General features: G+C 32.5%; 3 protein-coding genes across 4 annotated transcripts in view; 1 reads left to right on the forward strand and 2 right to left on the reverse strand.

Annotated features, from left to right (window-relative positions):
* The window catches only part of goe (endothelin converting enzyme 1), a 194,304-nt gene that overhangs the window by 20,722 nt on the left and 146,998 nt on the right, over positions 1-26,584 (reverse strand). The window lies entirely within an intron of this gene.
* On the forward strand, positions 3,206-4,775 carry TwdlX (TweedleX). The gene is made up of 2 exons (XM_075299488.1): positions 3,206-3,316; positions 3,717-4,775. Exons 1-2 carry the CDS (start codon positions 3,206-3,208, stop codon positions 4,773-4,775), a joined length of 1,170 nt encoding a protein of 389 aa, XP_075155603.1.
* On the reverse strand, positions 14,128-15,127 carry LOC142230715 (uncharacterized). Its single transcript, XM_075301349.1, has 2 exons — positions 14,506-15,127; positions 14,128-14,342 (listed from the first exon to the last, which is right to left on the reverse strand). Exons 1-2 carry the CDS (start codon positions 15,017-15,019, stop codon positions 14,146-14,148), a joined length of 711 nt encoding a protein of 236 aa, XP_075157464.1. The 5' UTR covers positions 15,020-15,127; the 3' UTR covers positions 14,128-14,145.

A 26,584-nucleotide genomic window follows, 5' to 3' on the forward strand; every position in this document is an offset into this window, starting at 1 on the left:
AATTTTAAATTATGGTTATATGTTATACACCAGTTAGGTTAGGTTAGGTGGCAGCTCGCTTAGACTATTCAGTCCATTGTGATACCACATTGGTGAACTTCTCTCTTATCAGTGAGTGTTGCCCGATTCCATGTTAAGCCGAGTCCGAACGGCATTCCACATTGCAGTGAAACAGCTTAGAGATGTTTTGAAACCCTCAGAAATGTCACCAGCATTACTGAGGTGGGATAATCCACCGCTGAAAAACTTTTTGGTGTTCGGTCAAAGCAGGAATCGAACCCACGACCTTGTGTATGCAAGGCGGGCATGCACCATTGCACCACGGTGGCTCCCGTTTAGTTTACTTTAAAAATCTTTTTTTGTTTTCAATAAAATTATTAATGAATAAATAAAAACAAGTATATACGGCCGTAAGTTCGGCCAGGCCGAAGCTTATGTACCCTCCATCATGGATTGCTTAGAAACTTCTTCTAAACACTGCCGTCCACAATCGAATTACCTAAGTTGCGGTAACGCTTGCCGATGGCAAGGTATATTAAAACCTCCTAACACTATCTTCTAAATTGTATGTAAGTCCATACGTGGTATATATTAAATCAAAAAAGATCAATCCAATACGTATATAATTCAGTTTGACAAAGTAGACATAAAATTTTGACAACATTTTCTACAGAAATAAAATTTTAACAAAATTTTCTACAGAAATAAAATTCTAAAAAAATTTTCTATAGAAATAAAATTTTCACAAAATTTTCTATAGAAATAAAAATTTTGACAAAATTTCCTATAGAAAGAAAATTTTGACAAAAATTTCTACAGAAATAAAAGTTTAACAAAATTTTCTATAGAAATAAACTTTTGACAAAATATTCTATAGAAATAAAATCTTGGTAGATTATTTTTGGCTCGGTTCATAATCATGATTGCCACTCAATCATGATTATGAACCGAATAAAATTTGAACAAATTTTCTATAGAAATATATAATATATAATAAAATTTTGACAAAATTTTCTATAAAAATAAAATTTTGACAATGATGAAAATTTTATTATGAACCGAATAAAATTTTAACAAAATTTTCTCTAGAAATAAAATTTTGACAAAATTTTCTATAGAAATAAAATTTTGACAAAATTTTCTCTATAAATAAAATTTTGGTAGATTATTTGTGGCTCTAGTGGCAACCTTGATTATGAACCAATATGGACCAATTTTTGTGTGATTGGACCAATTCTGGCACGGTTGTTAAAGATAATATACTAACACCATGTTCCAAATTACAACCGGATTGGATGAAATTTGCTTCTCTTGGAGACTTCGCAAGCCAAATCTGGAATCGGTTTATATAGGGGCTATATATAATTATGAACCGATGTGGACCAATTTTTGCATGGTTGTTAGAGACCATATACCAATATCATGTACCAAATTTCAGGCGGATCGGATGAAATTTGCTTCTTTTTGAGGCTTCGCAAGCCAAATCTGGAGATCGGTTTATATGGGGTCTATATATAATTATGGACCGATGTGAACCAATTTTTGCATGGTTGTTAGAGATCATATACCAACATCATGTACCAAATTTCAGCCGGATCGGATGAAATATGCTTCTCTTAGAGGCTCCACAAGCCAAATCTGGGGATCGGTTTATATGGGGGCTATATATAATTATGAACCGATGTGGACCAATTTTTGCATGGTTGTTAGAGACCATATACCAACATCATGTACCAAATTTCAGCCGGATCGGATGAAATTTGCTTCTCTTTGAGGCTCCGCAAGCCAAATCTGGGGATCGGTTTATATGGGGGCTATATATAATTATGGACCGATGTAGCCCAATTTTTGCATGATTGTTAGAGACCATATACCAACACCATGTACCAAATTTCAGGCAGGTCGGATGAAATTTGCTTCTTTTTGAGGCTCCGCAAGCCAAATCTGAGGGTCCCTTTATATGGGGGCTATACGTAAAAGGGGACCGATATGGCCCATTTTCAATACCATCCGACCTACATCGATAACAACTACTTGTGCCAAGTTTCAAGTCGATAGCTTGTTTCGTTCGGAAGTTAGCGTGATTTCAACAGACGGACGGACGGACGGACGGACGGACATGCTTAGATCGACTCAGAATTTCACCACGACCCAGAATATATATACTTTATGGGGTCTTAGAGCAATATTTCGACGTGTTACAAACGGAATGACAAAGTTAATATACCCCCATCCTATGATGGAGGGTATAAAAATTATTTAAAAATGTAATTGATTAACAAATTGACTAACACAAAAATTAAAATAAATTACAAAAATTAATTGCATCAATTAATTTTTTAATTGCATCAATTCAGTTTTTACTTGATTCATTCTGAATTTTTAATTAATGTGATTGATACCATCATATCTGTAGTTGATGTGTTTCCCTAATGGTCGATGTTTAAATCCAAAATTAGAACCCAAAATGCCATAAACTTTATACATTAAAAAAAATCTTTCTGGTTGTGTTTTGTGTTGCCTAGTGCTATATAAAATATTAATTAATGTTCCGGATGCCTTATCTGCTCCTATGGCCAATGTAAAACCTTTAATATCTGGTGATTGATCAAATTTTTGGGAAAAAGAAACGAATAAAATCTGTTTTAATATTTTAGCATTTTGCTCCAAAAAAATCACATGAAATCAACTGATATAAAACTTGTCCACCAAAAAATTAACACCTTTTAGTGCATGTGGTCAGACGACAAGCAATTTTTTCCTTTTTCCCCCAAATGAAGATCACAAATCTTATGGTAGTAACCTAGCAATATACATAAATATATTGGATGATTGAACTTGTACTTGTGGTTATATAGTATCTGGGATTTATTATAACTCATTTGATGATTATAGCTACAAACATTGAAATTCACATTTCAATGTTGAAATTTATGACGAAAAATTTCTTTAATTAGTTTTAATTAAATTATTAGGCAGATATTTATATATAGCATCTTGGTCAAATTTTATTGTAACATTTTTTTTTTTGATTTTTAGAAATATGTTGACAAAATCGAATTGGTATAAAATTGTTAGTTACGGTGGCGTTAGACATCAGTCCCACTTCATCAAGTGTCTCAGTAAGAACAGTTTACCTCGCATCCTGAGTGGAGTTTGAAATCTAAGTTTGAGTATGAATTCTTTTGTGGTGAGTGAATCATAGATGTTTGAAGAAAATATGGATGTTGAATGTGATGATTGGATTAAAGTGCAACTTATCTCAAAGAAAGGATATGTTAACAGTGAACAGTTACAAAAAGGATATGGAAATTTAGTAAAACTCTGGTCATATATGAAATGAATATGGATAAAAAAAAAACTAAATTAATTAAAAATTGGCACAGTGTGACAAAAAGGTTGCACAAAAATGTAAAAAGTATGTAATTTATTGACACAACAAAAAAGTGGCACAAAAGTAGAAAAGTGGAAAATTCCCCCACTAAAGTGGGGGAATCATGACAAATTCACTCATGAAAACTGACGGGAATTAACCTGGATTATTTACTATGAAAAAGTGTATTTGCATATTTTCAGGCGGTGCATATATCCACTTAAAACTACTTTCCTTCCATTGAAGGAATATTAAAAATTCCATCACTTAAGTTCTCGTTTCGTTTAATATCCTTAAAAAATGTTTTCCAAATATTCTAAGTGATAACTATTCTTCATTTCAGATTCTAGTTTGCGCTTCGGTGCTACTGAGCTGTGTCAATGCTCGTCCTGACTTGAGTCTGGGATACCGCTATAATCAAGGCCATAGCAGTGGGGGTGGTGCATTTTTGAATGCTCCTGTAGGAAACTCGTATAATCCCACCGCATCTGGTAATGGATATTATGCATCACGCCCATCTGTTGGCCAATATTCAAATTTTGCCACTGGTGGTAATCAAGGATTTTCTCAGGGCGGATCTGGTTCTTTCGGCGGTTTTGATTCTGGATCTTTCGGAAGTTCTGGTTCTGTGGGTGGATCTGGCTCATTCAGCTCTATCGCAACACCACAATTCAATTCTGGCTCAAATTTCCCTCAAACATCCTCAAATCATGTTGTAGACACTGATGAACAACAAGCTTTCCTTAGCCACTTGAGACAACATCAGGCACCCATTGTTACAAAACACTTCTACCTACATTCGGCTCCTGTGGATCATGATGAACAACAGATTGTACGTTATGTCAATATTGGTCGTCCTCAAAAGAACTATCGTGTTGTGTTCATCGATACTCCATCTTCCAATACCAACAAGGCCAAGATTATTGCCAATGTTGCTCCTACTGAAGAGAAGACTGCCATTTATGTCCTTTCCAAGAAGAAGAATGCTTTGGATGTCAGTGCTGAAGTTGTTACCCCTGCTCCAGTTAATAATAAACCTGAGGTCTTCTTCATCAAATACAAGACACCTGAGGAAGCTGTCCATGCCCAACACACCATTCAAGCTCAATATGATGCTCTAGGCGGCAGCTCTGATGTCAGCAACGAGGGTCCTATTCCAGTTTCTTCAGTTATTGGAAGTTTGGGCGGTTCAACCGATGATGATTCTACTTCTAGCTTCACAGTTGATACCAACGGTTCGGATGGATCTTCGGTTGGCTCCGTTGGAGGTTCTTCAGTTGGCTCCACTGGCTCTACTACTCTTGTCACTGGTGACGATCAATCCAACTATGTTGCTCCAGTACATGTCCACCATACCGGTGTTAATACTCAACAGACATATTTGCCTCCCAATCACAAATAAGTTCTAATTTGAGATTGTGGTAAGGTTTAATTCATAAAACGGCGGTTGAAGAGTTTGTTGTTGTTAAAAAATATATTATTATATAAAATAAATTTTTGTAAAAAATTCCAATATGATGTTGGAAAATGCGGTGTATAGTAAAAATTTGTGAGTTTTTTTATTTCCTGAGTAGTGGTTGACAAATGGGTTTTCTAATAAAAATAAAGAAATTTGAAAACAAGTTTCTGTTCTAACGAACTATCATGCAATGATAGGTTAAAGGTTAAAGTGGCAGCCCGATTAAGTTTCAGGCTCACTTAGACTATTCAGTCCATTGTGAGAGTCATCATCGAATATACACGTTTGGAATTAAATTAACGCAGATGTGGAAAGTTTCTTATGGGAAAGTCGTATAAAGTTCACAAATTCTGAGGTTCCACAAGGTTCATAGAGTTATATTTTCATCGTATTAATTTTTTTAATAAACCTTTGAAGAAGATTTGAATGTAAGCATTCCCCAAATAATAGTTTATCGACTCTAGTTCGTTAATTTAAATAAAAAATAGGGCATAGTTTTAGGATGATCATAATCAAAATGATTAGAAGATGAAGATGAGGCAATGGTTTGCTTTTTACCTAAAGGAACGTGCGGTTACTTTTTAGAATGAAATAATTTAGAAATATAAAATGTTTCGCAATCAATGCCTTTCCGCAAGACTTGATAAAAAATAGTCGTCTTCATATATATATATATATATTTTTTGTATTTTTAATTTAGTGTGTTGTACATTGAGAAGGGAAAAACCATCAACAGTGACTATTATATGGCGTTATTGGAGCATTTGAAGGTCGAAATCGCGGCAAAACGGCCCCATATGTTATGAAGAAGAAAAACCAAGACAACGCACCGTGCTCATTGAGAACGATGGCAAAAATTCATGAATTAGGCTTCGAATTGCTTCCCCACCCACCGTATTCTCCAGATCTGGCCCCCAGCGACTTTTTCTTGTTCTCAGACCTCAAAAGGATGCTCGCAGGGAAAAATTTGGCTGCAATGAAGAGGTGATCGCAACTGAGGCCTATTTGAGGCAAACCCGAAGGAAACTACCAAAATGGTATCAAAAAATTGGAAGGTCGTTATAATCCTTGTATCGCTCTTGAAGGGAACTACGTTGAATAATAAAAACGAATTTTGACAAAAATGTGTTTTTCTTCGTTACACCGGGGAGTTATCAGCCAACCTGTTATATCAAATCGCCTCTGAAGAAGCAATTCAATGATAATTGGAAACTAAGATCTCAAGCTAAATAAAACTATTGACATTTTTTCACATAATTCGATCTGCAAAAGCTGACCCCCTTAGGTTAGGTTAGGTTAGGTTAAAGTGGCAGCCCGATTAAGATTCAGGCTCACTTAGACTATTCAGTCCATTGTGATACCACATTAACTAAAAGTACCTATTACATATGGGCACTTCTAGTTTTAACCGCTGAACCTTCTTGATTATTTTTCTTTGTTGAACCAACCAGATTGTTCCAAAAACATTAGCAGACTGCTTAAGTTAACGTTTTCCAGATCCGCCAGTAATCTGAAGCTATATGCTCCTAAAAGTTGCTTGCGCTTTACACAAAATGCAGGACACTCACACAAGAGGTGTTTAATTGATTCTTTTTCCTCCGCATCATGACAGCTCATACAATAGTCATTATACTTCGCGCCAATAGTTTTTGCAAAATCTCCTATCAGGCAGCGACCCGTTATAGCAGATATCAGGAGTGATATCTGACGTCTCGAGAACATTAGCATATCTAGTGTGCGGTTTAAGTTGAAATGGGGCCATATTTGCTTGGTGTCGTTACAACGCTTGCAATTCTCCCATCGACCATTTGCCATCATAACAGCCTTCTCACGCAGCATGAGCTTGCAGGTAGCTAGGGGCATACCAACAAATTCTAGTTCCCCTGGAATATGTAAGGTAGTCCCTAGCCTTGCCAACTCATCGGCTTCGCAGTTCCCCGGTATGTTCCTATGTCCAGGCACCCATATTAGGTGAATATTGTACTGCTCAGCCATCTCATTGAGAGATTTGCGGCAATCGATGGCCGTTTTCGAGTTGAGGAACACAGAGTCCAAGGATTTTATTGCAGGTTGACTGTCTGAGTATATATTAATGCCCACATTTTTTGGAACATTACTTCTCAGCCAATTCGCCACCTCTCTTATTGCTAATATTTCAGCCTAAAAAACACTACAGTGATTAGGTAATATTTTCGCTATTTGAAGTTCCAAATCATTAGAATATACTCCGAAACCCACTTGTCCATCCAATTTGGAGCCATCAGTGTAGAAATCTATATATTCTTTATTCCCCGGGGTCTGTGTGCACCACGCCTCACTGTTGGGGATTAGAGTCTCAAACTTTTTGTCGAAAAGTGGACTCGCCAAAATGTAATCCACTACGTTAGGCACATCTGACATTGTTTTGAGGACAGAACTGTGACCGTAACCTTTTTCCGACCACAGCGATAGTTCGCGCAACCGCACAGCCGTTGTTGCAACTGACTGTTTGGCCAAAATGTCTAAAGGCAATAGATGCAGCATGACATTAAGGGAATTTGTTCCTGTCTTGCTGAATGCGCCTGAAATACACAAACACGCCATACGCTGAACTTTATTTAAACCAGTCGGTTTCTGAAGTGCCGGCCACCAGACTACAACACCATATAGCATTATAGGTCTAACCACTGCCGTGTATAGCCAATGCACAATTTTTGGTTTTAGTCCCCACTTTTTTCCTATTGCCTTTTTGCACGAGTACAAAGCTACAGTTGCCTTCCTCGCCCTTTCTTCAATATTAAGCTTAAAGTTCAGCTTCCTGTCCAAAATAACGCCAGGGTATTTTGCACAATCACCAAAGGGAATTTCAATACCCCCTAAGGAAATAGGCCTAACCGTCGGAGTTTTGCGATCTTTGCAGTACATGACTAATTCTGTCTTTGCGGGATTTACCCCAAGACCATTGTCTTTCGCCAATTTTTCAGTCATCCGGAGGGCCCTCTGAATAATATCTCTGATTGTGGATGGGAATTTTCCCCTGACTGCCAGAGCTACATCATCTGCGTATGCCACCACTTTTATCCTTTCTTTTTCTAGAGTAACCAGAAGGCTATTTATAGCAACATTCCAAAGAAGAGGTGATAGAACTCCTCCTTGGGGAGTGCCTCTGTTCACATACTTTTGTATGTTTGCTTGTCCTAGTGTGGCTGAAATACGTCTCTTCATTAGCAGTTCGTCTAACAGCCTGAGTATACATGGATCAACATTCAGAGTTGTCAGTCCATTTAATATCGAGCTCGGATGGACATTATTGAACGCCCCTTCGATATCTAGAAACGCCACGATTGTGTATTCTTTGACAGATAGTGAGCTTTCAATAAAGCTGACTAGTTCATGTAGTGCGGTCTCAGTAGACCTGCCCTTCGAGTATGCATGCTGTCGTTTCGAGAACAAACTTGAATCGATGCTAGTTCTAAGATAAATATCTATCATCCTCTCCAGAGTCTTAAGTAGGAATGAGGATAAGCTGATTGGTCGGAAATCCTTCGCCCTCGAGTGAGAGGCTTTTCCCGTTTTAGGTATGAAGACGACTTTTGTTTCCCTCCACTTTCCTGGGATATATGATAAGTTGATACATCCTTTATATATCACCGACAACCAGGGGATAATTTTGTCAGTTACAGCTTGTAACTCCGCCGGAGTAATTCCATCAGGTCCAGGGGATTTGAATGGTCCAAAGCTATTTAGCGCCCATCTTATTCTAGTTTCCGATACAATTTCCTCGACAGGAAACGACCGCTGAGCAACTGTGGCACCGCCAGTACATGGTTCAACCGTCTGATTTCCAGGAAAATGTGTGTCCAATAGTACCTCCAGCGTCTCCTCACTGGACGTTGTCCAATTGCCCTCCGATGTTTTAATGAAACCTGGAGCGGAGTTGGTGGATGCTAGAACCTTCCGTAGTCTGGAAGCCTCGGACGTATTCTCAATACTGCTGCAGTAATCATTCCAAGAGTTATGCTGAGCCTTTCTCAGTTCTCGCTTGTATCCTCTCAGAATCTTCTTGTAAGCGTCCCAGTCCTCGGAAGCTCTGGTGGACTTTGCCTTGTTAAAGAGCTTCCTGCAGGATTTCCTCATATTACTTAATTCCGTAGACCACCATGGTGGTCGATGTTTCCCCCTTGGCTTTCCTCTAGGGCATGCAGCTTTCAGTGAGATGTTGAAGGCCTTAGTAATCCGCTCCACTGCGTATTCGATATCTTGCACATTTCTCATATTTGTCTCTGTTATTTCCGGTATCATCATATTGAACGATTCCCTATACCTATTCCAGTCAGCTTTCCTAACATTTGGCGGAAATATGATCTTGGTGATATGAACATCAAATTTGAAACTGATGTAGCGATGATCTGAGAAGCTGTGTTCACTTAAAACCTGCCACTCAGATATCATTTCATTCAGTTCTTGCGAGGCCAAGGTGATGTCCAAAACCTCTTGCCTGTTTTTAGTGACAAAGGTTGGGACATCTCCCTTGTTGCAAACTACCAGATTAGTACGCAAAATAAACTCTATTAGCGACTCTCCCCTTGCATTAGTATCACTACTTCCCCATATACTATGATGTGCATTCGCATCGCATCCCATAATGAGTTTCGTCTTTGTTTTCCGTGACTCCTCCACTAAGGTCTTAACGGCATATGGAGGCATCTCCCTGTCATGTCCCATGTAGACCGAAGATACCCAATATTTGCATTTGGCTATTTCTAAACTGGCAACGACAGTGTCTGTATTGCACATTGAAGGAAGCAGAAACAAGTTGAGCTCGTTTTTAGCAATTATACAGGCTCGATTTACATCATTACCACTATACTGCAATAGTTTGAACCCCGGAGTACTTAATTCACATATTTTGTTTTTATAAACATATGGTTCTTGAATAAGAACTATATCTATGTCCCCTTTCATCAGGAGAGCTTTTAAGGCAGCACATGCAGCCTTACAATGATGAAGATTTATCTGGAGGATCCGTAGGACCATCGAGATTTTCAACAACCGTCACATCAGCCGCTTCAATCGAGTCATCAAGAATGTCCTCTTCAGAGATATCGGTGACTCTCGCAATAACCATAGGTTCAACTTTGGTGAGTTCTGAGGCAGTAGAAGCCTCCTCACGCATACGGTATCTATCCATGTCTTCAAATGTCTTGGTATCCCCCTCGACTTCGCAAGAGGATCCGCTTACTTCTGATTCAGACAGAGGCTTGTCCATTTCTGAATCCTTTAGCTGATCGTTTTTATACACCTTCATTTGGATATAATGAAAGCCATAACATACACGGCCCTGGGACTTTGCTAGATGTGGCAAAGACTGAGTGTTCAATATAAACACTGCATGCCGTCTTGGCCCATCCACTTCATCCAAACGGCCAACCTTCCAATCAGCTGTTGGAAGATCTGGATTGCATTGTTTCAGTCTATTTAAAATAGATTCAGGGTCAGGAGGGTTTGCAGGTATCCACGCATGTGCTCTTGGTCTAGCCGGTATGTCTTTCTTCTCGACTAACTCTAGAGCAGCTCCTTCCCAAACTTCACCAATTAGTATCAGAGAGTTGAAATGAAGGACTTCGGTCCTATGACAAGCCCATGTTAAATTCATCGCTTTTGCGTCAATTATGCACCACTTCCGGATCCAAAAAGAACATTTTCATCACTTTTTTGGCGACGGATTTGCTGGGTTGCTGAAATTTGGTACATGGTGTTGGTATATGGTCTCTAACAATCATGGCAGAATTGGTCCATATCGGTTCATAATTATATATAGCCGCCATATAAACCGATCCACTTATTTGGCTTGCGGAGCCTAAACGAGAAGCAAATTTCATCCGATCCTGCTGAAATTTGGTACGTGGTGTTAGTATATGGTCTCTAACAACCATGTCAGAATTGGTCCATATCGTTCCATAATTATATATAGCCCTTATAAAGGGTGGTTAAATTGTAAGGGCCGATGTTGAATGTGACCCACACCTAAACGCCACGTTTTTTTCCGAATTTTTTTTTTACATTTCTCTATTTCAGACTTACTCAATTTGAACCATGGAGAGATACACAATCCAACAACGTGTTAACTGGTTCCAAGAAATGGCAACAGTGGTTGATCGATTTTCGAAGAAAATCATCTTCAGTGAGGAGGCACATTTTCACCTCAGTGGATTCGTCAATAAACAGAATTGCCGCTTTTGGGCGAATGAGTATCCAAGAGTGATTGTCGAAAAAACAATGCACCCACACCCAGAGAAGGAATATGATCACCTCAAACCTATTTTAAGAGCAAAATGTTATTTTTGGGTGGTGACCATGTAACATGGTTTTCGCAACCATGTTATTTCGTCGGAAATCATGTATCTGATTTCGGCAAGCAGGTTTTATTTGACGAGAAAATAACATTTTAGTGACAAACATGTTACATGGTCACCATACAAAAATAACATTTTGCTCTTGAAACATGTTTGAGGTGATCATATTCCTTCTCTGCGTGCACAAAGAGTGACTGTTTGGTGCGGTTTATGGGCTGGCGGCATCATCGGGCCATATTTTTTCCAAAATGAGGCCTGTCAGGCAGTTACTGTGAATGGTGTTCGCTATCGTGAGATGATAACGAACTTTTTATGGCCCGAATTGGAAGATATGGATGTGGACGATATGTGGTTTCAGCAGGACGGTGCCACTTGCCACACAGCTAACGAAACAATGGCTCTTTTGCGCAACAAATTCAATGGCCGTGTTATCTCACGTAATGGCGATGTCAATTGGCCGCCAAGATCATGTGATTTGACACCGTTGGACTTTTTTCTTTGGGGTTATTTGAAAGAAAAGGTGTACGTCGATAAGCCAATAACAATTCAAGAGCTAAAGGATGAGATAAGTCGGCACATTAACGGCATAGAACCTCCATTATGCCTCAGCGTCATCGAAAATTTGGACCATTGGATGAAGGTGTGCCACCGAGGTCGTGGCGCCCATTTGGCCGATATTTTGTTCCATACATAATTGAGTAATACCAATATATTATAATAAAATAAAATTACAATAATTTCCTGAATAGTTTGTGTTTTATCCAAAATCAACATCGGCCCTTGAAATTTTAACCACCCTTTATAAACCCATCCCCAGATTTGACCTCCGGAGCCTCTTGGAGGAGCAAAATTCATCCGATCCGGTTGAAACTTAGTACGTGGTGTTAGTATATGGTCTCTAACAACCATGCCAAAATTCGTCCATATCGGTTCATAATTATATATAGCCGCCATACAAACCGATGCCCAGATTTGACCTCCGGAACATTACGCTAGTGTATGACTGATAACAACCATGCCAAAATTGGTCCGTATCGATCTATATTATATATAGCCCCCAAATAAACCCTTCTCCAATCACAGAAAAATCACGATTGCCACTCGAGCCAAAAATAATCTACCAAAATGTTATTGCCATAGAAAATTTTTGTCAAAATTTTATCTTTCTATAGAAAATTTTGTCAAAATTTATGTCCTTAGGAAATTTTGTCAATCTGCCATTTTTGGTAGAATCGTGTTCATAATTGTATATAGCCCCATATAAAGTCCCCATATTTCAATTGAAATCTAGTTAAAGTGGATTTTGGAAGTGTAATGTGAATGAGGTATTAGTTTAAGAACCCCTGTCCTTAATATTGTGTAACTTTTGTGTCCTACATCTTCAATAATAGTTAAATAAAGGGTGATACGGTCAAAATTTGGTCAATATAAACTTGACGTATTTCTTTCAATTTTGCATTTAAAAAACCTGAACACCCCTCATTTTGAAGGTGTGTGTGTACAATGTTGTTCCTATTTTGATTTTGGAATTCACTCTTCAGTTGTCAAAATGCCGTCCAAGCAAGAAGAGCAGCGTATCAAAATTTGGTAGCGCATCGCGAAAATCCGAGCTACTCGCACGCAAAGCTGGCAAAATCGCTAAAAGTTGCCAAATAAATCGTTACAAATGTAATTAAAGTGTTTGGGGAACGTTTGTCGACAGCCAGGAAGTCTGGATCGGGGCAAATCGAAAACCGGAAGCCGCTGAGACGACAAAGAGAGTTACCGGTAGTTTCAAGCGAAACCCTAACCTCTCTCTCCGAGATGCCGCAAATAAGCTGGGTGTATCGTCTACAACCGTGCATCGAGCCAAAAAACCAGCCGGACTATCGACTTACAAGAAGGTAGTGACTCCAAATCGCGATGATAAACAAAATACGACGGCCAAAGCGCGATCCCGGAGGCTGTACACGACGATGATGACGAAGTTTGACTGCGTGGTAATGGACGACGAAACCTACGTCAAAGCCGACTACAAGCAGCTTCCGGGACAGGAGTTTTATACGGCAAAAGGAAGGGGAAAGGTAGCAGATATTTTCAAGCACATAAAACTATCAAAGCTCGCAAAGAAATATCTGGTTTGGCAAGCCATCTGTACCTGTGGCTTGAAAAGCAGCATTTTCATAGCTTCCGGGACTGTCAACCAAGAAATTTACGTGAAAGAGTGTATGAATAAACGTCTGCTGCTTTCCTGAAGAAACACGGTTGTTCCGTACTGTTTTGGCCGGATTTAGCATCTTGCCATTACGGTAAAAAGGTCATGGAGTGGTACGCCGCCAACAACGTGCAGGTGGTTCCCAAGGACAAGAACCCTCCCGACACGCCAGAGCTCCGCCCAATTGAGAAATACTGGGCTATTGTCAAGCGGAACCTAAAGAACACCAAAAAAACTGCTAAGGACGAGCAGCAGTTCAACGCAAACTGGCTTTCTGCGGCGAAGAAGGTGGACAAGGTGGCTGTACAAAATCTGATGGCAGGTGTCAAGCGTGAGGCCCGGCAATTCGGATTTGGAAAAGCGAAAGCCTAACTGAATATTTTTCCTGAATTTTATACTAATTGAACTTGAAAAGAAATTTAATTTGATTTTTTAAATAAACGATTTCACCGATCTACACGCGTTTTCCCTTGACCAAATTTTGACCGTATCACCCTTTATATATAAATATAGGTACACTCGCACTAAACTAATGTTATTTGGACACCTAATACCTTTTGTCCCTCAAAAGTCTAAATAATAAACCCAATGATATTTCAATATTGGAGCATTATATTACTCGATTTATTTGCATGAGGAAAACTGGCAATGGACAAATGAAAATGGTATACAAAAGTTATGATTTGTACTTTTTTTTAATGATTTGCTTACAAACTATGACAACAATTAGAACTTAACTAAACAACAAATGAATCATGAGGGATTTTCCAAATTATCGTTTCACTTAATGCTTGAACAATGAGGGCAAATATTGACTATTGGGAGCTTCAGGGGTTGGGGTCTTAGCAGAATTGTCATTGGTTTGACGATAGTTGTAGCTACCATCAGGGTTAAGGCTATCCAAAGAACCAATAACTGAGGTAACGGGAGCAGTGGTTTCATCGGCAACTTCATTGGTACCTCCCAATTTGTCATATTCAGCTAAAAAAATAGAAAAAAGTACGTTTTAAAGAAATCAGTTAAAAAGTCTCTTTAAACAAAAAACCAAATTGGTATTGTTATATTGTCTTTGAAATCAAATTTTTGGAGGTTAATAACCTCTTGATTGCAGTTTCGACATAAAATTTTGGTTATGATAACTCACCTTGAATTTCCTGTTGAGCTTGGTGAGCCTCCTCATCAGTCTTGTATTTGATGAAGAAAACTTCAGGTTTGCTGGGAGTAGTTGGAGCTGGGGTAGCAATGTCACTGGCATCCAATTCATTTTCTTTTTTGTTCAATACATAGATGACAGTCTTTTCTTCTTGAGGAGCAAATTCAGCAGAATATTTAACATTGCCAGCACCAGAATTGGGAGCCTTAATGAAGACCACACGATAGTTCTTTTGTGGGCGACCCAATACCAAATGTTTAGTTTTGCCTTGATTTTCATTATCCTCGGGAGCGGAGATCACATAGAACTGCTTGCGGACAATTGGGGCAGCAGTTGTGGCGGCTGGTGGTAAATATTTATCACCACCACGACCAGTGGCACCGTTAGCTGATGATAATCCATTGTAGGTACCAGCTGGTCCTCCAATTATGGGCTGTTCATAACCGTATTGAGGAGCTGCACAGGTAATTGCCAAGAAGGCCGATAAAGCAATGAAAGCACGCATTTTAGGATTTTGTTTTCTATACGAATCAATTCACTTTAATTATATTTTCTTTATTATTATTTTTTTTTTCTTTCAAAAGCACTGTTATATTTTTTCCTCTTCTGTGGCTTCTTTATCACTTGAATTGTAGCACTTGACTGTATACTAATTCCCAGAGAACACTTAACTTTTATACTAAAACAAAAAATAAATTGTCACCAAAATGTATTTTTGAGCATTTTTAGTTTTGTGTTCCATAACAATTATGAGCGAACTAGTCTTTTAGAGTAAATCTCTATGGGCATCGAAGAAATATGCAAATTTTCCCCCAATCTTAAGTCAATACAAAGTTAATCGCCCCGAAAAAAAATATGCCATTTAAGCCTACTCTTTTCAGCATATAGACTATTTTGGTATGGAATCAATTTTTACGCCTTGCTTTTTCTATAGCCTATGACCATAGAGTATTTCATTGTTTCATTGACGGTAACCGAATCGAATTGTATAATTGGATTCTTTGAGTTGTGGTTGTCCATGCATTTAGTGACTGTTGATGTTGTTGTTGTTGTTGGTCTACTCATCCAATATTCGATCTAATCTAGATGGTTTGACCATTATTATGCCAGAAATTAGCTTGACCTATAATTTATGCAAATTGTTGGTAGCTAAATAGAAATAACAGAGTTGTAGTACGACTATATGACATAGGATTTATTTATATGTATTGTGTTTTGTATAAATCTTAGAATGTTTATATTGAAAAGTGACTCAGACATTTCAATATATTTCGCGAAATAAATATATAAATATATCTTGCATACATATTTTTTTATTTTTGAAACTATTGCATAGCCATCGCTCTATCTATAGGGTATAAATTAAAAATTAATTAAATAACAATTATTATGGTTTAGAAATTTTAATGTGAATAAAAAAGTTGATTTTTTGATATTTTTCAAATTTTAAAAATAATATACTTTTCAACTTTTTCAAAATTTAAAATTCTCTATATTTCAATTCAAATTTCGATTGGTCGATTTAAAAAAAATTTAAAGTCTATTAATGGATTTGAAGATTACAAAATTCGACCACAATTAGTCGATTTTTCATTTTTATACCCCTAATTGGGTATCAGGACAAGAGATCTCGTTTCTTTCGCCGCCAAAAGCAAGTGAACCCATCATGGTAAGATTTTGTTTTTATGCTCAAGAGACCGCCTGAAAATATGCAAGCATTTCAATATGTTTTTTCGAAAGTTGCACACAAAAAATTTTTTTCTGATTCAATCACGAAATTAATTGATCCAATTAATTTTTAATTGAAATGTCTTCAATCACAGAAATGATAGTATCAATTAAAAAGTTAATTGATCCAATTAAAAAAGTAATTGATACTATTATTTTTGTGATTGATTTTTGTTTCAATTAAAAAATTTGTTGAATCAACTAAATTTTTAATTGAATATTTTTAAAACTCAATTAAAATTTTAATTGGAAAAATTTTCGTGAATTTTTTTTTGAGTGGAGGAAACAGTTTAATCATCGTTTAGGAAACACTTTAATCGATAAGGAACAAACTTTTGTGAAGGGAAAATTGTCGACAGATCAATCGGAACGTAACACTTCCATCCTAAATTTTAAAACACTTTTTTTATTATTTAAAAATATTGGTCTCTTTTTATTAGCAGCATTTCGTTTGTGATACTTTTTGTACATACACACAAAATAATATTATAATTTTTGAACATACAATAAATTGTTGTTAAAGAAAATTTTTAAGTTCAACAAAATTTTTGTTGATATAACAAAATTGGTCGGTAATGTGACAAAATATTACTAAAATCGTAATTGTATTTACAAATTACGTTGTTAGCTAAAATTTAAACATAATTTTAGATGTATTGACAAAAAAGTTCATTGATTTGTTTTTTTTTTTTTTTTTGTAAGACTATTTTGTAGTATTTTTTGTAAGAATATTTTGGAAAAAATATTATAAATGAGTCAAAAACCGAAGGTCATAAATACAATAACTTATGACAATAGTTTTTCAGAGTGACAAAACCATTATTCCCACTATACTATTGCCGAAATTTGTTTAGGTTTTTTTTATTACATTTAATAACAAAATAATTATTCACTTAGAGTTTTAACATTGAATAGTAAAATAAAAATATTTTATTAAATCTATTCAAGCTACAAACATAAATTTGGGAAATTTTAAACACTTTCATTTTTTTTAATTAAATCAAACGACATTTTTTTGTTAAATGTGTATAAAATTATCAAAAATTTATTTCCATAGAAAATTTTGTTAAAATTTTATTTCCATAGAGAATTTTGCCAAAATTGTATTTCCATAGAAAATGTTGTCAAAATTTTATTACTATAGAAAATGTTGTCAAAATTTTATTACTATAGAAAATTTTGTCAAAATTTTATTACCATAGAAAATTTTGTCAAACTTTTATTTCTATAGAAAATTTTGTCAACATTTTATTTCCATAGGAAATTTTGTCAAAATTTTATTTACGTAGAAAATTTTGTCAAAATTTTATTTCCATAGAAAATTTTGTCAAAATTTTATTTCCATAGAAAATTTTGTCAAAATTTTATTTGCATAGAAAATTTTGTCAAAATTTTATTTCTATAGAAAATGTTGTCAAAATTTTATTTCTATAGAAAATTTTGTCAAAATTTTATTTCCATAGAAAATTTTGTCAAAATTTTATTTCCATAGAAAATTTTGTCAAAATTTTATTTGCATAGAAAATTTTGTCAAAATTTTATTTCCATAGAAAATTTTGTCAAAATTTTATTGCCATAGACAAATTTGTCAAAATTTTATTTGTATAGAAAATTTTGTCAAAATTTTATTTCCATAGAGAATTTTGCCAAAATTTTATGTCCATAGAAAATTTTGTCAAAATTGTATTACTATAGAAAATTTTGTCAAAATTTTATTACCATAGAAAATTTTGTCAATTTTTTTTTCTATAGAAAATTTTGTCAACATTTTATTGCTATAGAAAATTTTGTCAAAATTTTATTACCATAGAAAATTTTGTCAATTTTTTTTTATAGAAAATTTTGTCAAAATTTTATTTCTATAGAAAATTTTGTCAAAATTTTATTACTATAGAAAATTTCGTCAAAATTTTATTTCTATAGAAAATTTTGTCAAAATTTTATTTCTATAGAAAATTTTGTCAGAGGTTTATTTCTATTGAAAATTTTGTCAACATTTTATCTATAGAAAATTTTGTCATTTTTTTTCTATACAATTTTTTGTCAAAATTCTATTTCATAGCAAATTTTTTCAAAATTTTAAGTAACAGTAGAAACGAAAGACTTAAGACACAAACACAAAAATGCTTGAGACAAAATGTTTGACGCCTACTTCTGATTAATAAATCATATCCTTTTTTGAGACTCCGTTGAATTTTAACCCTTTCACTACCGATGTCCACTTAGAAGGACATTCGAAAAAGACACCAAATTCTATTTTCCCACTTAGTTTCGATTTATTTCTCAATGTTGTTTCAAAGTAGAGGCTGTAATCTAAATAAGCTATAAATATTGTCCATATTGGTGAGGTCTCAAAAACACATTTTTTTTAAACTTACTTTTACTGTATGTTCCTAGTAAATGGACATTTATATGAAAACTATTGCAGATACTTTTACGGGTTATTTTTGTATTTTTTCTCACACTTTGAACGAAATTATAGGCCAAATAGCGCTTATTTTCATAAGGCCATTTTGTCACAATTCAAGAATCATGTTTTCAGAACAAGCTCGTATAGCTCTTGAAGTAATGGAGGTACGAGGTCGTAGGTTTTCAAAAAAGTTTTTATCATTAGGTTTATTTCGGAAGTGAAAGTAACATATTTTAACAATTGTAATATTTGTATCATGGGTTCTATATTTTTGTCAACTTGAAGAAAATAATTTATTTTTTCTGTGTTTTAAGAAATTTTCATATTTTGAATAATAAATTGGAGTTAAAAATTGTCTTAAAAATGTCTTCACGAAGTTCTAAGCAGATATAATTTAACTAGGTTAGGCATAGCAGCATCCCGTTTTTATTAATAGTCACTTTAAAATTCATAAGAAAGTATAAACTCTTAAAATTACAAGAAAGTTATTTTATCTAAGGGAAAAATAATTATAAATAAATAAACAATAACATAATAAATAATTGATTGCCTTAATTAAAAAACCAATTCAATTTGTCTTGACCAAAATCAATTTAATCAATTAAAAAATTAATTAAAAGTGCCGGAAGAAATCAATTAAATTTCAATCAATGGGATATTTTCTTTTATTATGATATCAATTAAGCATTCCATTGTTTTTAGCAGGAGTGACGTTAGACTTATGCCGTTGTTTAGCTCCCCTTCCCGGAAGTTTACCTCCAATACTATGGATTTAAAAAAAAATTTTTTTTTTGAATCAAAGGTTTAAGGGTATATTAAGTCGTTATCGCTATATTTGCTAACGTTAACATTTTATTTTAGTCAGATACAGTGTAATGCCAATAAACCACATTGAGACGTTTTAAGTTGGAAATTTTTGCATACAAATAGGCTTGAATAAGACATATCATGAGAGCGAAGAAAAGACAAATTAGTTTAACATTGAACTTGAATGTGTAAACGACATTAAATGGTCTTTTTAGTTTACACATAAAAATCAAACAATTGAACACATCTGCACACATATATATAAAAACAAATAAACCGCTGAGCTTTGCAGGCAATCAATAAATTATGTTAATTTATCCAAAGATGCTTGAAGCTAAGCTTTTTTATATTTTTCGAAAATATCCATAATTCTTAGCAGGCTCTTAGTAATTTGCTATGATGTCTTGCAAACTATGAATGAGTATATTTCCGCAATGAAATTTGCAGATAATTTTATTCAAATATGGTAATTCAAAGTATTAAGATACGAATGTATCTGTGGATACCTTTACTCTTTATATCGAATAGGCCTACTCCAGACGGAGGGATGTAATGATTGCATAAAAATATTGAGAGAAATTTGATATAGAATTTTATGCAACTATAACCCATGGGTTTTTAAATTTTGGTGTTCGGTCGAAACTAGGATTTAATTCATGACTATTGTTTCCATAGTTGGTAAAATTGCAATTCATATATATAAATAAAATTATGACAACATTTTTCATAGAAATAAATATTTGAGAAAATATTCTATAGAAAAAAAATTGACAAAATTTTTAGACATAAAATGATTACAAAATTTTCTATAAAAATAAAATATTGGCAAAATTTTCAACAGAAATAAAATTAAAAAAAAAAATTCTATAGAAATAAAATTTAAAAAAAAATTCAATAGACATAAAATTTTGACAAATTTGTCTATGACAATAAAATTTTGACAAAATTTTTTATGAAAATAAAATTTTGACAAAATTTGTCTATAGCAATAAAATGTTGACAATATTTTCTATAGAAATACAATTTACAAAATTTTCAATAAAAATAAAATATTGACCAAATTTTCTATAGAAATAAAATGTTGACAAAATTTTCTATTGAAATAAATAAAATTTTGACAAAATTTGTCTATAGCAATAAAATGTTGAGAATATTTTCTATAGAAATAAAATTTTTACAAAATTTTCTATAGAAATAAAATTTTTACAAAATTTTCTATAGAAATAAAGTTTTGACAAAATTTTTATGGAAATAAAATAATGACAAAATTTTCTATAGAAATAAAATTTTGACAACATTTTCTACAGAAATAAAATTTTGAAAATATTTTCTATAGAAATAAAATTTTTACAAAATTTTCTATAAAAATAAAATATTGACAAAATTTTCTATACAAATAAAATTTTGACAAAATTTTCTATAGTAATAAAATTTTGACAAAATTTTCTATGGAAATAAAATTCTGACAAAATTTTCTTTGGAAATAAAATTCTCACAAAATTTTCTATGGAAATAAAATTTTGGAAAAATTTGTCAATGGGAATAAAATTTTGACAAAATTTTCTATGAAAATAAAATTTTGACAAAATTTTCTATAGAAATAAAATGTTTCCATGGAAATAAAATTTTGATAAAATTTTCTATAGCAATAAAATTTTGACAAAATTTTCTATACAATTAAAATTCTATGGAAATAAAATTCTGACAAAATTTTCTATGGAAATAAAATTTTGACAAAATTTTCTATAGCAATAAAATTTTGACAACATTTTCTATGGAAATAAAATTTTGACAAAATTTTCTATACAAATAACATTCTGACAAAATTTTCTATGAAAATAAAATTCTGACAAAATTTTCTATAGCAATAAAATTTTGAAAAAATTTTCTATACAAATAAAATTCTGACAAAATTTTCTATGGAAATAAAATTCTAACAAAAGTTTCTATGGAAATAACACTTTGACAAAATTTTCTATGGAAATAAAATTATGACAAAATTTTCTATAGAAATAAAATTTTGAAAAAATTTTCTATACAAATAAAATTTTGACAAAATTTTCTATACAAATAAAATTTTGACAAAATTTTCTATACAAATAAAATTTGGACATATTTGTCTATGGCAATACAATTTCGACAAAATTTTCTATACATATAAAATTTTGACAAATTTGTCTATGGCAATAAAATTTCGACAAATTTGTCCATGGCAATAAAATTTTGACAAAATTTTCTATGGAAAAAAAATTTTGACAAAACTTCTATACAGCAATAAAATATTGACAAAATTTTCTACAGAAATAAAATTTTGACAAAATTTTCCCTAGAAATTAAATTTTGACAAAATTTTCTATGGTAATAAAATTTTGACAAAATTTTCTAAGGAAATAAAATTTTGAAAAATTTTCTATGGAAATACACTTATGTCAAAATTTTCTATAGAAATAAAATTTTGACAAAATTTTCTATACAAATAAAATTTTGTCTATGGCAATAAAATTAGTAAAATTTTGACAAAATTTTCTGTAGCAATAAAATGTTGACAAAATTTTCTATTGGAATAAATGTTTGACAAAATTTTCTATATAAATAAAATTTTGTCAAATTTGTCTAAGGCAATAAAATTTTGACAACATTTTATATAGCAATACAATTTTGACAAAATTTTCTATAGCAATAAAATTTTGACAAAATTTTCTATACAAATAAAATTCTGACAAAATTTTCTATGGAAATAAAATTTTGACAAAATTTTCTATAGCAATAAAATGTTGACGAAATTTTCTATGGAAATAAAATTTTAACAAAATTTTCTATGGAAATAAAATTATGACAAAATTTTCTTTGAAAAAAAATTTGACAATTTCTATAGAAATAAAATTTTGACACAATTTTCAATACAATAAAATTTTGACAAAATTTTCTATAAAAATAAAATATTAACAAAATTTTCTATACAAATAAAATTTTGACAAATTTGTCTATGGCAATAAAATTTTGACAAAAATTTTATGGAAATAAAATTTTGACAAAAGTTTCTATGCAAATAAAATTTGTGTATAGTAATAAAATGTTGACAATATATTCTATAGAAATAAAATTTTAACAAAATTTCCGATAGAAATAAAATTTTGAAAAAATTTTCTATAGTAATAAAATGTTGACAATATATTCTATAGAAATAAAACTTTAACAAAATTTCCTATAGAAATAAAATTTTAACAAAATTTCCTATAGAAATAAAATTTTGAACAAATTTTCTATAGAAATAAAATATTGACAATATTTTCTATGGAAATAAATTTTGATAAAATTTTCTATAGAAATAAAATTTTGACAACATTTTATATACAAATAAAATTTTGACAAATTTGTCTATGGAAATAAAATTTTGACAAAATTTTCTATAGAAATAAATTTTTGACATAATTTTCTATAGAAATAAGATTTTGACAAAATTTTCTATAGTAATAAAATTTTGAAAAAATTTTATATTTTTGTTTGGTAGTTTTTTTTGGTAAAATTTTCTCCAAATTTTGGCAGATTATTTTTGGCCCGTGTAGCTGCGTTGATTGCACCATAGTGGCTCCCAAATGAAGATATGGCCGCAAAAGGAGTCGTGTTTTTGACCTTTGCTCTAGAACTTCATAAAGCTTATTGCCGAATATAGAAAATATTTTTCAAAAATTATTTTAAAGGGGCAAAACACAAGGTCATAATGAATCTTATGGCTTATAAATTTAGTTTTTCAGTGTGACAAAGCCATTATACCGAAATTTTCTAGAATAATAATGTAAAAATATTTTATTAATTCTATTCAAGGTTGCGTCGCTAAAGATCAATATAATATTGGTAATATTTTATTAATTTTTAAAACGACAAACAATACTATCAACATAAATATGGACTTATTTAAACACTTTTATTTTTTAAATGATATCTAAATAAATCAAACAACAATTTTCGTTGAATATGTATCAAATTACAAAAAATATTGATATAACAGTAACAGCCATACACTCATTTAGTGTCAACTCTCTCATAAACGAAAGACTTAAGAAACAAACACTAAAATGTTAGACGCCCACTTCTTATATATGCCAAATAAAGTATTCTATATTTTTTGGTTTAAATAAATCATACACATTTTTTGAGACTCCGTTCAAATAATATATAAATAAACTGAATTATTTAAATAATTAACCAAAAATAGCAAGAAGGTTACATACGTCCAACCGGTAAGAGGCAGTTTTGTCTCTTACAACCAAAGAGAACAAAAATAGAAAAACTAACATAACTAGTTCAACAACATGGTTATGAATGTAAATCAATATCAAGATATCGGATATAATTTATATTATTTATAAATATTGGATAAAACTAAAGAAATCTAGTATTAATATTTACTCGCATTGAAAATGCTTGCAAGTGCTTTAGAAAATGATCCATAATATGGCGCCAAAATTTTTATTATCAATTAGAGAACCATTTCAATACACTTGACGATGTATAGCATAGACATTTTTGTTTATTTTCAAATCAATAGGCAGAGATCTATCGGCCACGCTTTGAATTTTATTTTGTATTTGTCACTAAAAACGTGTTTTTACGTTAGTACACTGGCTCTAGTTTTCAAAAACTTTACCAAATATATAGTTCTGTCAAAATTTTTACGTTATGCTATAAATTTCATTTAGTATAATTGAGACGATCGAAGTAGCATCTCCGAATAAAATACATATAGAAAAAATATTTATGTTTGTTTTGGGAGTAAAAATAATCGTTATAATTTGTTAATTTTGACAGTTATAAATTGTCACATGGCGTATGACAATAAACCCAACTGGGCCAAGTGATCTTGATTAGATGATAAGCATCAGTAAAAAGACTCTTGGTGAATATTTATAATCATTCATTGATTAAATTCATTCCGTATCAGATATAGGATTTGTTTTTAATTGCCAATGTTATTATTAGTTAGTCTAGTTAGTTGGTTCTTCATCATTAAAATGATCACTTCAAGTTTTTTATTTTATTGTCCAAGTTGTTGAATGAACAATTTTATTATTACATTAAGGTTTGTATATCTTTTTATATAGAAATCATGGGCTATGTTTGATGTTTACAAATACAAATTAATCAAAAGGTGTTGATAGAAAAATCATTAAGATTTTTACGAATGTGCCTACATCGATGCTGTATTTTATAGCACAACCGGTTACATTATTAAGAGGTATTATTATTATGTTGGGAATTACACTGAATTTGTCGAACCTCTTCGTAAAATGCTAAGGACAAACTATAGCCAACCAGCTTTTCTAGTTATATTTATCCTGCCATCGATTCGTCGGTCTCTTGTACCCAGCAAAAACGCGTCGCCAAAAAAGTAGTGAAAATGTTCTTTTTGGATCCGGATGTTCTTTTTGGTTAACTTCTCTCTTATCACTGAGTGCTGCCCGATTCCATGTTAAGCTCAATGACAAGGGACATCCTTTTTATAGCTGAGTCCGAACGGCGTTCCACATTGCAGTGCAACCACTTAGAGAAGCTTTGAAACCCTCAGAAATGTCACCGGTGTTACTGAGGTGGGATAATCCACCGCTGAAAAACTTTTTGGTGTTCGGTCGAAGCAGGAATCGAACCCACGACCTTGTGCATGCAAGGCGGGCATGCTAACCATTGCACCACGGTGGCTCCAAATTTCTATATCTGAACCTATATCTTCCATAATCGAGAGTGATTGTATATGAGCCAAACTAATAGCGTTTTCTTTTCGCACTTCTTTTAGCATTTTGAACGAAATATGACCTTTTTAGGTTCTTTTGTAAAAAACAGGCAGCAGATCGAAAAGGCTTCGAATTCTGTTGAGAAAAGATTGCTTCTCACAGTGGCAAATTGAGGGCATTTTCAGCATTGTTGATGGTGACTTGAATTAATGAAGACGGCTTCTTCTACACCCAGAAGCACAAACTTTTTGTACCTTGTGTCCCAGTAGTAGTACACAAATTATATATAGGATTTTCCCAGTATGAAATAACGTTTTGCCATATTTAAAAAATAAAGACTCTTTACTTTTATATTTACTAATTTTGTTTATATTCTTTCTTTACTATATAACAGGTTGCTTGCATTTACCAAAAACAATGCCTACGAAATCTTTACAGACTTGAGGACGACATAAATATTTCATTTCTTTTTTTTTTTTTTTTGTTTGCTTAAATAGCAAATTTTAATTTATAGTTTATATTGGCACTAGGTCTATTTTGTAACCATATTTAAGAAATATTTATGAATTTCATTGAGTTTTATTTAAATTAATTTCATCTTATTCCATTTTTATATACGTTCCTCTTTTGTATTTTAGGCATATCTGGAAGCTATGAAATGTCTTATTTGTTTAATTTCAATAGTCCTAATAAAACAATAAGGTAGTTTGGCGTTATCATATCGTTTAATTTAGCTGTTGCTCACCACCTACACATAATAGTATGATTTTACTCACACAAAAAAAAAACGTAAAACCACTAACTTCAATAGGAATTATGTAAATTGGTTTATGGGAAATTCTTTGATTGTTGTCATAGACATGACCTTATGAATTTCGACTATATAATTTACGGAATTTTTGTAAAATATATTATTTATTATAATATATTAGTTATAACTACAAAGCGGTATTGAAAATGGCATTCAACTTGAATTTCTACGAAGTTTTTTTTACGCAAATTTAAAATCAGGAAAATAATGGATTTTGAAAATTCAAAAGTTTACCGAAGATTTTGTTGTAAGGATATGATAACTTATTACATTGCCAAAATTGTGGATATTAAAAAGCATTAATTTATTGCACACAAAAAGAAAATTCTCTTTCAATCACGAAATTAATTGATCCAATTAATTTTTTAATTGAAATGTCTTCAATCACAAAAATGATAGTATCAATAAAATTTTTAATTGGACATTAAAAAAATACTTAATTGAACAATTAATTGATTTCCTTAGCAAATTTCAATTAATTTTTTAATTGATTCAATTAAAAATTTAATTGATGTTGATTGCAATACTCAATTAATTTTTTTATTAAAAACGTAAATATTTTCAATAATTTTCTTAACTGACTTA

Source organism: Haematobia irritans, chromosome 3, assembly GCF_050003625.1.
Source record: "Haematobia irritans isolate KBUSLIRL chromosome 3, ASM5000362v1, whole genome shotgun sequence".
In the NCBI taxonomy this organism is placed as follows: Eukaryota; Metazoa; Arthropoda; class Insecta; order Diptera; family Muscidae; genus Haematobia; species Haematobia irritans.